This window comes from Haemaphysalis longicornis, unplaced genomic scaffold (genome assembly GCF_048455015.1).
Source record: "Haemaphysalis longicornis isolate Haplotype H1 unplaced genomic scaffold, Haemaphysalis longicornis Haplotype H1 scaffold_7, whole genome shotgun sequence".
NCBI classification, from domain to species: domain Eukaryota; kingdom Metazoa; phylum Arthropoda; class Arachnida; order Ixodida; family Ixodidae; genus Haemaphysalis; species Haemaphysalis longicornis.
This window is the reverse complement of record NW_027526422.1, coordinates 144,477,938-144,491,182: the sequence shown is the minus strand read 5'-3', so window position 1 is coordinate 144,491,182 and position 13,245 is coordinate 144,477,938. Positions and strand designations below refer to the sequence as shown.

General features: G+C 44.3%; 1 protein-coding gene across 3 annotated transcripts in view; it reads left to right on the top strand.

Moving 5' to 3' along the window:
• The window catches only part of LOC144147096 (uncharacterized), a 393,394-nt gene that overhangs the window by 226,731 nt on the left and 153,418 nt on the right, over positions 1-13,245 (top strand). For all 3 annotated transcript variants that reach the window (XM_077679154.1, XM_077679153.1, XM_077679155.1), the window contains one exon: positions 12,787-12,941. In XM_077679154.1, coding sequence (XP_077535280.1) covers positions 12,787-12,941 — 155 coding nt within the window. The remainder of the gene's footprint in view (positions 1-12,786; positions 12,942-13,245) is intronic.

The window sequence follows — 13,245 nt, the reverse complement described above, 5'->3', positions numbered from 1 at the left end:
AGCAACCGGAGCTAAGCGCGGTAATATCGACGGGAGAAACGTCTCCGGCTACGTCGATAAGAACAAAAGGGCCAATTTCTTCTGTAAGGCCAACGCATTGACTGCGAAAGAGTTTGATGGGGCACGGATAAGGGTTTGAGACAGGCACAAATCAGGAACCGGATTTGATGTCGAGGACAGCGAACGGCAGTGGAAAGGATTTGCGTAGCGAAAAGAGTCCAGAAGGAGCAAATATGACTGTGGCGTCCCAAACACTGCTGCACGACAACGGCACAAGCACAGATGAATCCGGTGGAATATCCGTGTCGTCAGCAACAAGCAACTTTGCGGCGCCTTTCTCGCAATCGTTTTCAAGTGCCGGAAACAGCTCTACTTCAGCGCGCGCGCAGTCAATGATGGCGTGATGGCGCGACAAGAAGTCCCATCCTATAATGATATTGTGAGAGCAAGACGACAGGACGATGAGCTCGATGATGTAAACGAACCCTTGAATTGTAACACGAGCGGTGCATGCGGCCAGCGGTTCCACGGGTTGCGCATTAGTGGTGCGCAGAATAACAGCATATATTGGTGTCGTCACCTTTCGTAACGATCGGCAGAATTTGTCGTCAATAACAAAAACCGCAGCTCCAGTATCAATGAGCGCCAGGGTAGCAACACCATCAACATACAATTTGATTAAATTAGGCGGCGAAGAAGGAGGACTTTGGCATTTCGACGGTGACGCAGTTTTGGCTCCGAAACTGCGGCGTCTACTTTTCCGTCTGACTAGTCGTAGGGCGACGGCGCATCGGAGAGAGTGAGCGGCGTCGTGGAGACTGCGAGCGGCGGCTGGCGAAGTCACGGTCATCGGACGAGATAGGTGTCGTCGGAAACGGGGCTGGGGCTTGCGTCATGGGCGGTGAGGGCGCATAGGGAAAGGACCACGATGAGTTGCGCGCACCCGTCATGCCACGGCGACAGTAGCGTGCCACATGTCCCGCAATCCCACACGAATAGCAGATGGGGCGATTATCGGACGTGCGCCAAGGATTCGCGATTGTAGACGCTGGATGCGGATTGACACGCATTGACCGGACGCGTTGAACCGCGGCAGTGGCATGACACCCAAGGCTTGCGGCAGGCGCAAAGAGGGGTCCCGGCATGGTTCCAGTGAAGGGTTGTGCCACGGTCTCGGAATAGGTGAAAGGCCTATGTGGCACTGGGTCGACGAAGGCCAGAGGAGCTGCCATCGTAGTTTCAGGCGTTATGTCGGCGTATACCACTGGAGCTACCGCGGAATTCGGCGGTCAAGTGCTTGGAAGTGCGTCAGCCACTTGTTGTTGTATAACGCTCCTTAGGGTTGGGGCTAAATCCTATTGAGGCGGATTCGCTACGTCGCTAACGAGGGAAAGCTGACGAGCCACTTCTTCGCGGACAAACTGCTGAATCCGGGCGAAGAGGACACCCCTATCATCAGAGGCTAAGCTGCAAATCGAATGGCCTTGTTCTGCTGGTTTACGGGTGAGAGCCCTCTCTCTGCAGAGTTCATCGAACTCTTGGCAAGCGTTGATGAATTCAGCAACAGTGAGGGGGTTTTTTGCGAGCAACATTTGGAAGGCATCGTCGTTTATGCCTTTAAGCATATGCTTTATCTTCCCCTCTTCGGTCATAGCACTATCTGCCCTTTTACACAAGTCAAAGATGTCCTCGATGTAAGATGTAAAGGTTTCGTTCGTGCGCTGAGCGCGTTCGCGCAGACACTGTTCAGCCCGCAGTTTCCGAACTGCTGGGCGCCCGAACACTTTGGCAAAGTCGGTCTTGAAGTCTGACCATGTGCGGAGATCAGACTCTTGGTTCTTATACCACGTCTCTGCAACACCGGTAAGGGAGAGACTGACATTGTTCTGCTTCAGTTTATCGTCCCAGTTGTTATGGTTGCACACCCGTTCTAAGGTGGTGAGCCAGTCCTCAGCGTCCTGATCATCAGTGCCGTTGAAGAAGGAGGGATACCGTTGACGTACCGTGTCAGGGCAGATGATCGGTGCCACAAGAGGTGTGGACTCGTGGTGGTTACCGTGAGACATCCTCGAGGGAAGTGTCCGACTGCGCAGCTCCAGGATAGACAGATGGGGACCGGAGCAGGGCCGCAACCTCCACCAAAAATTGTAAAGGAGATACTCGACGTTCCTGTAGAAGGATCGGCTCGTTTATTCGTGGGCGAGGCGTCAACGCAGGAGGAGCGAACCGAACCGACCAGCTTTACGCGAGGCTGAGCATGAACGAGAGCGTCCTCTTCCTCGTCGCCATCCGGCGCATACCCACATATTTGCCCGTTATAGCTTAAGCCCGTCACATTTCCATGTAAGCTACATACATAGTCGCTGCAATATATTTATAAATAAATAAATATATATATATATATACTACGTCAGAAGATGATGCAATGGACCCGGTGAAAATACCGTAGAGCGAACAGACGAACGGGTAACAAACAAACTTTATTGACGTTTCGGCCTGGGACCGGCCTGGGACGAAGGTCTGTCCCAGGCCGAAACGTCATTAAAGTTTGTTTGTTACCCGTTCGTCTGTTGGCTCTACGGTATATATATACATATATATATATATATATATATAAGGTTAACTGTACGATAAAGAAATCACATTGAAAAACTTAACAATGTTGTAGAGCTTCGACCGGGGGACGGTCTTTTTGAAAGATACAAATAGTTCAGATCAGTTCGTTTTAAATACACTGCACTCATGGGTGGGACAAGATCTATCAAGCAAAGCCGTAGGCTCTATATATATATATATATATATATATATATATATATATATATATATATATATATATATATATATATATATATATATAAAGATATATAGCGAATCAGAAATAGGGGAATGCGGGGCTCAGTGAATTAACACAGAATAAGGGTTGGCAGTCAAGAAAACCTCGGAAAGCAAGGGGGGAATTCGTTTGGTCATAGAAAAGGATGAAGAAATTTTTTGAGTAAGAAAAAAAGTTGTGACAAAATTCCCTCCGGGTGGGATCCGAACCCACGACCTCCAGAATAACGGTCTGATATTCTGGTCCAATGCGCCACCTGCGGGGCTGTTTCCCGACCACCTTCTCGGGTATTTATATTAGGGTGTTTGTTGTTTCCTGCACTTGGGGGCGGTAGCCAGCGCCACTCGTACTACTTGGGGTGAAGGGGACCTTTTTTTAAACCCCAGGGTCCTCATTCGAGTGTCTACGACATGTCAAGTGGTCGAACAGTGTTGAACCCTCTTAAGCTACCTTTGACACCAAGACTGCCAGAACAGAGGCCCTCGCTATGCAAGTAGCTATTCAGAAATAGGAATTAAGGGGCTCACGGAATTAAGACAGAATCATGGTTGGCAGTCAAGAACACCTCGGAAAGCAAAGGTGGGAATGCGTTATGTCATAGAAAGTCATGAAGAATTTTTTTGAGTCAGAAAGAAAGTGGTTAAAAAATTCCCGCCAGGTGGGTTCCGAACCCACCGCCTCCAGAATGCCGGTCTGGTACGATAACCACTACGGTATTGGTGGGGATGTTTCCCCACCACTTTCGCGGCTCTTTTTGTTAAGGTATTGTTTGTTTCCTGCCCTTAGGGGTGGTAGCCAGCGCCACTCTGACTACTCGGGGTGAAGGGGACCTTCTTTGTAGCCCCCGGGCCGTGATTCGAGTGTCTACGACATGTCGAGAGTAGTCAACCAGTGTTGAACTCTCGTAAGCTACCTTTGGCACCAAGATTGCCAGAACAGAGGCCCTGGCTATGCAAGTAGGGAATCAGAAATAGGAAATGAGGGCCTCAGTGTACTAAGACAGGATAAGGGTTGGCAGTCAAGAAAACCTTGGAAAGCAAAGGGGGGAATCCGTGAGGTCATAGAAAGAGATGAAGAATTTTTGAGTCAGAAAGAAAGTGGTGAAAAAATGCACGGTGGGTGGGATCTGAACCCACTACCTACAGAATACCGGTCTGGGGAGATAAGCGCTATGCTACCCCTGGGGCTGTTTCCCCACCACTTTATGAGGTATTTATGTTAAGGTATATTTTGTTTTCTGCATTTGGGGGTGGTAGCCCGCTTGACTCGGACTATTCGGGGTGAAGGGGACTTTCTTTTTAGCCCCTGAGCCGTGACTCGTGTGTCGCTACATGAGTAGCTACACTCGATTCGGTATATGTATAGCGAGAGCCTTTGTTCTGGCAGTCTTGGTGCCAAAAGTAGCTAAGAGGATTCAAAGGTGGTCGACCACTCTCGAAATGTCGTAGACACTCGATTCATGGCCCGGTGGTTAAAAAGAAGGTCTTCTTCAACCCGAGAAGTCGGAGTGACGCTGGCTACCGCCCCCAAGCACAGGAAAAAATTACATTGACATAAATACCCCAGAAAGTGGAGGGGAAAAATACCCCCGCCGGTAGCGTAGTGGTTATCGCACCGGACTGGTATTCTGGAGGTCGTGGGTTCGGATCCCACCTGGCGGGCATTTTTTCCTGCACTTTCTTTCTTTCTAAATTCTTTATCTGTTTCAATGATCTACCATATCCTCCTCTTTACTTTCCGAGGTTTTCATGACTTCCAACCCTTATTTCTGTCGTATTTTCAACGAGCCCCTCATTTCCTATTCTGATTCGCTATATATATAGTCCCGGCCCGGGTCATGGCCCGGAGTTTAAAAAGAAGGTCCCCTTCACCCGGAGTAGTCCGAGTGGCACTGGATACCACTCCCAAGTGCAGGAAACAAAAATACCTTAACATAAAATACCCGAGAAAGTGCTTGGGAAACAGCCACGCCGGTAGCGTGGTTATCGCACCAGACCGGTATTCTGGAGTTCGTGGGTTCGGATCCCACCCGGCGGGCATTTTTCACCACGTTTTTTTCGACTCAAAAAATTCTTCATCTCTTTCTATGACCCACCACAACCTGCCCTTTGCTTTCCGAGGTTTTCTTGACTTCCAACCCTTATTTTCTGTCTTATTTCACGGAGCCTCTCATTTCCGATTTTCTGATTCGCTACACGCTTAGCGAGGGCCTCTGTTCTGGCAGTCTTGGTGCCAAAGGAAGCTTAAGAGGATTTAACGCTGGTCGACCACTCTCGACATGTCGTAGACGCTCGAGTCACGGCCCGGGGGTTAAAAAGAAGGACCCCTTCACCCCGAGTAGTCCGAGTGGCGCTGGCTACCACCCCCAAGTGCAGGAAACAAAAATACCTTAACATTAAATACCCGATAAAGTGCTGGGGAAACAGCCCCGCCGGTAGCGTAGTGGTTATCGCACCAGACATGTTCTGGAGTTCGTGGGTTCGGATCCCACCCGGCGGGCATTTTTCACCGCGTTTTTTTTCGACTCAAAAAATTCTTCATCTCTTTCTATGACCCACCACAACCTCCCCTTTGCTTTCCGAGGTTTTCTTGACTGCCAACCCTGATTTTCTATATATATATATATATGTATATATATATATATATATATATATATACATACATATATATATATATATATATATATATATATATATATATATATATATATATATATATATATATATATATATATATATATATATCACTTAAAAGGTGAACACACCAGCGACTGTGAATAGATTGGCCCAATCAGGAGCTTTGAAGAGCTAATGTGCCCCGTTGCAAAATTTATAAAACTGCAAATTATAAAAGTAAAACTGGTATGATAATGGCTGACCCCTGAACATGATGGCAATTGTGTAGGACAGGTGCATACCATCCGCGTAGGACCCTGCTTCTAGAGAGGATTTAGTGTGTTCCGGCCTTATGGCTAACGTATATCACGCGGAAATAGATAACAACTTTACGCAAACACGGTATAGCAGAAAAAAACCCAGTCGGAGCCATTCCGGCCAAAAGACAAACGAAAACTAAAGCAAAAAATACGAGCAAGTACAATATAAATACAGAGGTATCATTTTTCATTTCATTTGATATTTATTAGATAATTTTCCGCATTCCAAATATGCAACAACATGTTGGGTAATATCTGAATCTAGTTGAGGACCAGATAAAGATAGATAGCAGGGAAAACAAAATTAACTATTCAGAGAAACAAGTACAATACTTAGTGTATGCAGAGTGTGTAAACACATTAGGCAAAGGCACTCATAAGCCGCGAGTGAAGAAAATAAACCCCAATATCAGTCAATCCAGTGAAAACAAAATATACACTGTTACACATTTGTATCTTATGACGACGTTCAGTGTTTAATAAAAAATACTTTACAGTACCCTTTTCTTCAATAAATACATTCAGCGTGTATGTAGACACAGATACACGTCTACATGTACAGACCTAAGAGCCACAAAAACAGAGTACACAGCAACACAAACCTCGATGCATATCTGCAGGAATAGCCGCTTAAGAGATCGGAACCATACAATTAAAGTTAACCTAAACCTTTTCCAGAAGTGTATTTTCACGCAGCAACCTGGTGCCTGTCCACGATGCCTTCTTGCCATTTATATCGGTGCTTCCTTCAGCCTGGCTTCGAACGATACAACATTTTCATAAAAAAAATAAAATTGTTAACCATCTTTATTTCAAGGGGTACCCTGGTCCAGATTTTGCACTAAAGTTTTGAATTAATGGTTCGCCGTAGGTATTACGAGTTATCGGCAGGTTAAAGTTTACATATTGGCATGCCTAGTACTGCTGGTTGGAATAATAAATAAATTTAGTGACAATGCGCGATTATTATGGAGGATCTTTCGATTTGATTTATTTTTTATTTCTTGGCAAAAACCAATGTGAGGCTGAGACTAAAGGCCAAAGTGGCCTGACAGAGGCCTCAGCCACCTGATTAACAGCGCCAGTGTTTCCAATTTTCATTTCGGAAACAAGCTTTAGGGGGAACATCTGGACGTCACGAAACAATATTTCACTAGGAGTGTGGAACTGGGAAAAGGTGATAAAAGGTGCTCTTTTCTGTAGTTTAAACACAGGATCGAGGTAAGTTTTAAATGTCAACTTAAGCAATGTAAGCGTAAATGTTTTAAATGTAAAGTTTAATGTAACTGTAAATGTAAATGTAAAGTTTGAAATGTATACTGAAGAAATGTAAAACTTACGCAATGTAAATGTAAGCAATATGTCATGTGGGAATGAAACCGAGAAAAATAAATAATGTTTAACGTGGACTGGTCAAAGTACACCCTAGTTCTTAGCAATAAATAACACACGTTATTTATGTGGGTTTTCCAGTTCAAATGACAATCAAGTGTAACACCCAAGTACTTGATTGTATTAGCTTGTTCTAACTCAAAGTTATATATGAAAACTTTCAATGTTCGTTCGCCTAAGTTTTTACTTCAAGTGAAAATATTATATTTACTTTTTGCACCATTGATAGTTTATTTGCTTTGAACCAAGAGGAAATTCTTACTAATTTCTGATTATAATGTTAAACCTTTTAGAAGGTTTTGCCTGTAAAAAGTATGACAGTATCATCAGCATACGATACAGCCCTAGAACAGGTTAGAATGTTCGGAATGTAATAATATAAAGAGAAACAACACTGGTCCTAGCACTGATCACTGTGGTACTCCGGTTTTTACAGTCATGTGTCAAGAGCAAATATTGTCCAGACAAACAAACTGTTTTCTGTTATCTAAGTAACTCGTGAAAAGATTGTGAAAAAGCCGGTCCACGCATGCCGTACTTTTGTAATTTTTGTAACAAAACTGAATCAACACCGTATCGAAGGCTTTCTGGAGGTCTAAGAAAATTCCATCTGCTATTTCATTGGAATGTAAAGATGTTCGTATTGCTTGTATCGTTTCTACGACCGCTGTCGACGTGCACCTATTTTGCCTAACCCATGCTGGAAATCATTTATAATGTTATTAGAATCTATGTAAACCCGCCGTTGCAACAAAACTAGCTTTTCAAAATTTATGTTTACCACACTGAGTACGGATACAGAGCGTGAAAAATAAATACCCCGTCTGAAATAATGTGTGTTCGTGAGAAGTAAGTTAGATAACGTAGGTATACAGAATATAAAGGCAACAACGACAATCTCAGCGCCAGCTGTCCCTGGCATCTATGGAGGAGGAGAACCTCTAAAAAAGGTGTTATAAAAAGAGAGCTTATCGGCAAACTGAGAAAGGTGAAAGTTTCAACAGTGGTGATGCCAACCTGATTGCCAGACCGGTCACAATAAATTACCGGAGGTACGATTGGTAACACTTATAAGAAAGTATGACAAAGATTGAACATCAGCTACTTAAGGACTATGACGGAAGGAAGCTAAAGAGCACTTGTCGCTTGGCGAAGATGGAATATATGAAAGCAGAAATTAAAGGGTTGCCACGATGAAAACGCAGACAAGATAATGAATGCAGCAGAGAAATTTTATTTCAAGTTGTACATACACAGTATTCGACCAGAAGGAGTACCGTAAAAAAAGATGATTTCGCGAATCCCGTACCGGTAAGTAACCCGAGGGTTTCCTTGTATGTCCCTCTAATGACACGCTCGATTTTAGCCTTTTCAGTGACTTGCAAGTTCACGTACGAAATAACGTATACTATACGACTGACGACAAAAGCCTGCACTAATTTTATGAGGTTCGCCTCCTACAATCTGTGATTCCTGTTGGCGATCCTCGAGATGAGTCTCATCGTTTGATGGGCACTCTGCTCTAGTAACCTACCTGTACGGCTAACGAACGATTACTAGCTCTAGGAATTCACAATAGGATGGAAGAGCTTTAAGAAGCCCACACAGTGGCACAATACGAAAGACTTACACACAGCGAAATGGGAAGGCACATACTCGACTCCTTCGGAACTAACAACGCGGCCCAATAAAGAACCAAGGTAGACATTCTTCAGAAAATACGCGAGTGTGCCAAAATACTTCCGTTACCAAGAATCTGCACGCGGAACACGAGGGAACGCGGAATGAGTGAGCCAAAGCCATTAAGAAAAGGTCTCTAAATTCTAGGGACGTGATCTACGCCGACGCGGACAAATATGCCACGTGTGATGCCTTGTCAATCACAGCAGTAGACCGTGAAGGTAAATACACCTGTTGCGGAACGGTCGTAAGCGCGGAATCCGAGACAGCCGAGGAATGCGCTATCGCACTTGCGATAGCCTCTGCGACAGCTAAAGAAATAATAATTGACTCGAAAACGGCAGTTCAAAATTTTATTAAAGGGCGCATATCGCCAGGGGCCCGACGCATTCTGCTAAATTTTCGAGACCAGAGAAAAGTCCAAATTTTTTGGCCACCTGCTCACTTTTCCCTCCCGGGCAACGCGGCAGCTCCCAACACGACTCGAGAACTCGCATGCCGAGCCGCCGAGCAGCCTCCGCGGAGGTCGGGAAGAGACCGCATGGTCTTATGCAGCGAACGTACTAATCATTACAGATTCGAATGGACCCGTTATCCTCCGGATCATCCATCCCTAAACAAAAGACACTCGGTGGTCTGGTGTCTCCTCCAAACGAATACATACCCAAACCCCGTGGCATACAGTCATTACTACCCTGGCCAATATTCAGGCATGTGCGAATTATGTAAGGACGGGTGGACCTGTCACATATACTATGGGCTTGTCTTCAGGAGACCCAAGAAGGCTGTAAAATCGCGAATGACGAGCAGTGGGAGACCCCACTGCTCATCTCTGACCCAAAAGACCAACTCTGGGCCGTCCTGTTGGCTGGAAACGGCGCCAGGGTCCAAGGGCTGCTCGGCGCCGTTTAGGAAGAAGGACGCCTTACAAACAACTGGACAAAAATGAAGTTGTCTCCCTCTCTCTCTCTCTTCGCGAATCCCAAAAGCCACTCAAGATGACCTACAAAACGCACTTAAGGGTATGGAGACAGCGAAACCTGCCGAAGACCGTAGAATAGGACTTGCTCTTATAAGAAATGCCACGGAGGTTGTGTTGTAAAAGCCCACTACATAATATCTGATTGCCTGAACGAGAAAAGAAAGTTGTACCATGAGCCTCGAACAGACGAACGAAGCTTTTGTCCTTACGTAGAATGTGTGAAAACTCTTCAGAATTATTCGCTTAGCCTCCGCTGCATGTATGTTATTTTACAAAGTAATTGGTAAACGGGTAATTGATACTCTGGATTTCGAGGAAGCAAAAGAAAGTCATAATTAGGAAGTAAATTTATGCTGTTTAAAAGGTTTTGGCGTCTCAAGGTTAACAGTACTTCCGAATATTATGGGCCAATATGCAGTGCACAAAAATACGTTTCTTCCCCATATATATTGCGGTAATGAAACATAGAAGGACAGCACATAAAGGAAACGGTCACAATATTATTGGACGATGGCAGACACAAGAAATTCATGGACACGATAAGAAACGCGCGTATATTGTTAAAGAACAAATTCAGATAGGACACATGCTAGCTGACATTACGAAACGCTGACTGGCTTTTTGGAATGCGGGGAACATAACACGGTTGGTCCGCCGGGTTAGCAAACCTACAGCTGGTAGGCAGAGTTACATGCAGATAAAGTCCATTACAGGATTAAACTTTAAAATGAGAAAACGTTGAGAAACGAAGTGACTAGGGTGCGCTAAGTCGAAGCCATTTGGACAAAGAGGTAGAGGCTTTCTTCCCGCAGCGAACATACATGGGTTCCTGAAAAAGATATAGCCTTGCTAGGCATATCCAGTTTCTGGAATCTATCATGCACCAATATTAAAAAAAAAGCACCGGCCTTACTCCCATGAACCCTGCTGCATAATTTGTCCACTACAGTGGATAAATCGCCAGTGTTTTTTTCTTAATGATAATGAGTTGGGTAAATGTAATGATCCATGAATTACCTGTATTAAATAAATGGCGTAAATTGTTTCAAAATATTCTCTGTCCCTTGAGGCACTATTGCTTTGTCTGTTTTTTTGGGGGGAAACGCTTTTTGGAAACTCTTAGTAGTCACTGTGACAAAACGGGATATGTAGTACGTGAGTGAAATTATTCACCACTTTTGTATTTTAAACATACACGACGCTTCTCCTTTTGACCAAGACTGTTCGTATCGAGGCAATTTCAGCCGAATGAGTGGACGTTACCATGACAAACTATATGAATTATTCATGCTACCACTAAAGAAGTAATACTTTGCCGTGAGACATGTTTTTAGCAGGCGAGTACTTGTTTCGGTTAAACACGTTAAAAAGGCTAACCAGTGGTGCTGAAGTTGGTTGACGCGTGTAGTGATCATTCGCAAGCCTAGTGTCAGAGCACTCGTCGTTAAAAGAGCAACACATTGCCAGTATAACAATTCTACGATCGCAAATTGTAGGATCTATTTAGCGTAACACCCACATTACTTCCAATAATTTTGCGAAATAAGAAGAGCCACAACGTCCATCAGTAAAATATGCTGTCCAGTGACTACTGAGCCATCTCATGCGTTTCTGGTAAAGAATATCCGCACTCCTGAAACTTCTGCCATGCAAATTGGGTTGGGTATGCACATAGCACTACCCATGAGCATACGACACAAAATGTGCCCTTAGACAGCGGCAACAGCTTCATTACTAGTCCAAACACTGTAGAACTGTAGACGTAAGAACTTCTTACAACGTAGGCTTGGAAGGTGTCTCTTTACATCAATGCAGCCATCATTATGTGGTTGTCTGCTATTTTTGAAAGAGCGCTAACGTTGCCATCCTTAAACATTTAGGTTGTAAATTTCACCCCACTCATTGAATTCTCGCTTCGAAGTATTTCCTCTTGCTTGAGCTATTGCACCTGTTTTATCTCTAGGTTAACCAGGTCTGCAAACAGCAGATGGGTCTTCTAAACACCCGTTCCTTTCAATTACTTGTGAAGAGCAGTGGGTGGGAGAAGGTGCTGGGGAGCACAGACCAAGAGGTGCAAACCGCTGTGGTCAACAGAGCTACCGAAGTCGCCACTCGGCTCAAGCTGGGTGCCACTACAGACCCTTAGACCAGAGAGCGCTTAATAAAGTGTCTCCCAAAAGTTTTGTGAAATCAAGTATTCTTCTAATCGGCCCTACAGCGGCCTGAAGTTCTCGTGATAATCATACAAAGAGTGTCAAACGGCTTGAATATAAAGCCGATCGATGATTTTTATGTGCTAGCTAAATGAACCGCTGATGCACCATAGGAATTCTCTGTGTGAAGCAATTATTGCGTGTTACAACTGCATTTCTACATATGTGGTAAATTGCGCTGCCCTAAAGCGGAACTGGGTAGTAAGAAGATTGACTTACTCAGTTGGTTTGTTGCATGAGTCTCATTATTCACCGCCTATGTCACCTTCCCTATGCAAGGCCTGAGGGGCTACAGGGGTAGATGTATTGGGTTGGGCGTTACCTATCCCTTGGGTGGTTACTATTGTGATGGTACGATAATTTGTCGCACTCCTTATTGCACTGCAGGTTGTTTCACGCTGTAAGTAAGTTGATTGATTGATTGTCTGGGCTACCTAGCAGCTTGTTCGCCCCTCCGTTCAGTATATTCAGTATATATATTCAGTATATATTCAGTATATAACCGTGAATTTAGAGTCTTCTCGTGGCATTTCATAGTTTTCGTTTCTCTGGTCAACCAGGAGGGTTTTTTCTTGCAATTGGAAATATACCCTTCCTGGATACTTTTTCTGAGACATCAACTTAAAAGATTCGAACTTGTTATTGGAATGTGAAGTTACCACTTCATACTCCAAACAGAAATATATGTGTTCGAATCCAGATTCCCCGAGAGTGATTTTTTATAATATTGTGTAACGTCTTTTTTCCCCAGGATGACGATGGCAATACTTCCCGACATGTTGCTGTTGCCAAACAAAAGCCAGAGATTACAGTGTGCACCACCGATCTTCCAAAAGATGATTTCTTTCTATCCAACACATCCCCTACTGGTGCTCTTCAAACGGCAGATATTACACGACCTACAATGTGAGTGTTACCCTCGCTTTCCAGTGTACGGTTATTAGTGAGCCCAAACCAAACTACATAAGTATGGGCGAATGCGTAGTAAAAATTAAAACAAAGTAGTGCCTTCCACTTTGTCAAGAAATATTAGCTGAGAAGCTGACGTATGTAGTGGAGTGCGGCAAACAAAACACGTTTTTCTGTAATTTGGGATTCAACATACTTTTTAAACAATTCGGGGAATGAAACCAAATGAATCGAACTTTATTCTACCGGACAAATACGAAACGGTCCGTTTGTTCTTGGAACACAGTAGCCCAATCCGCAA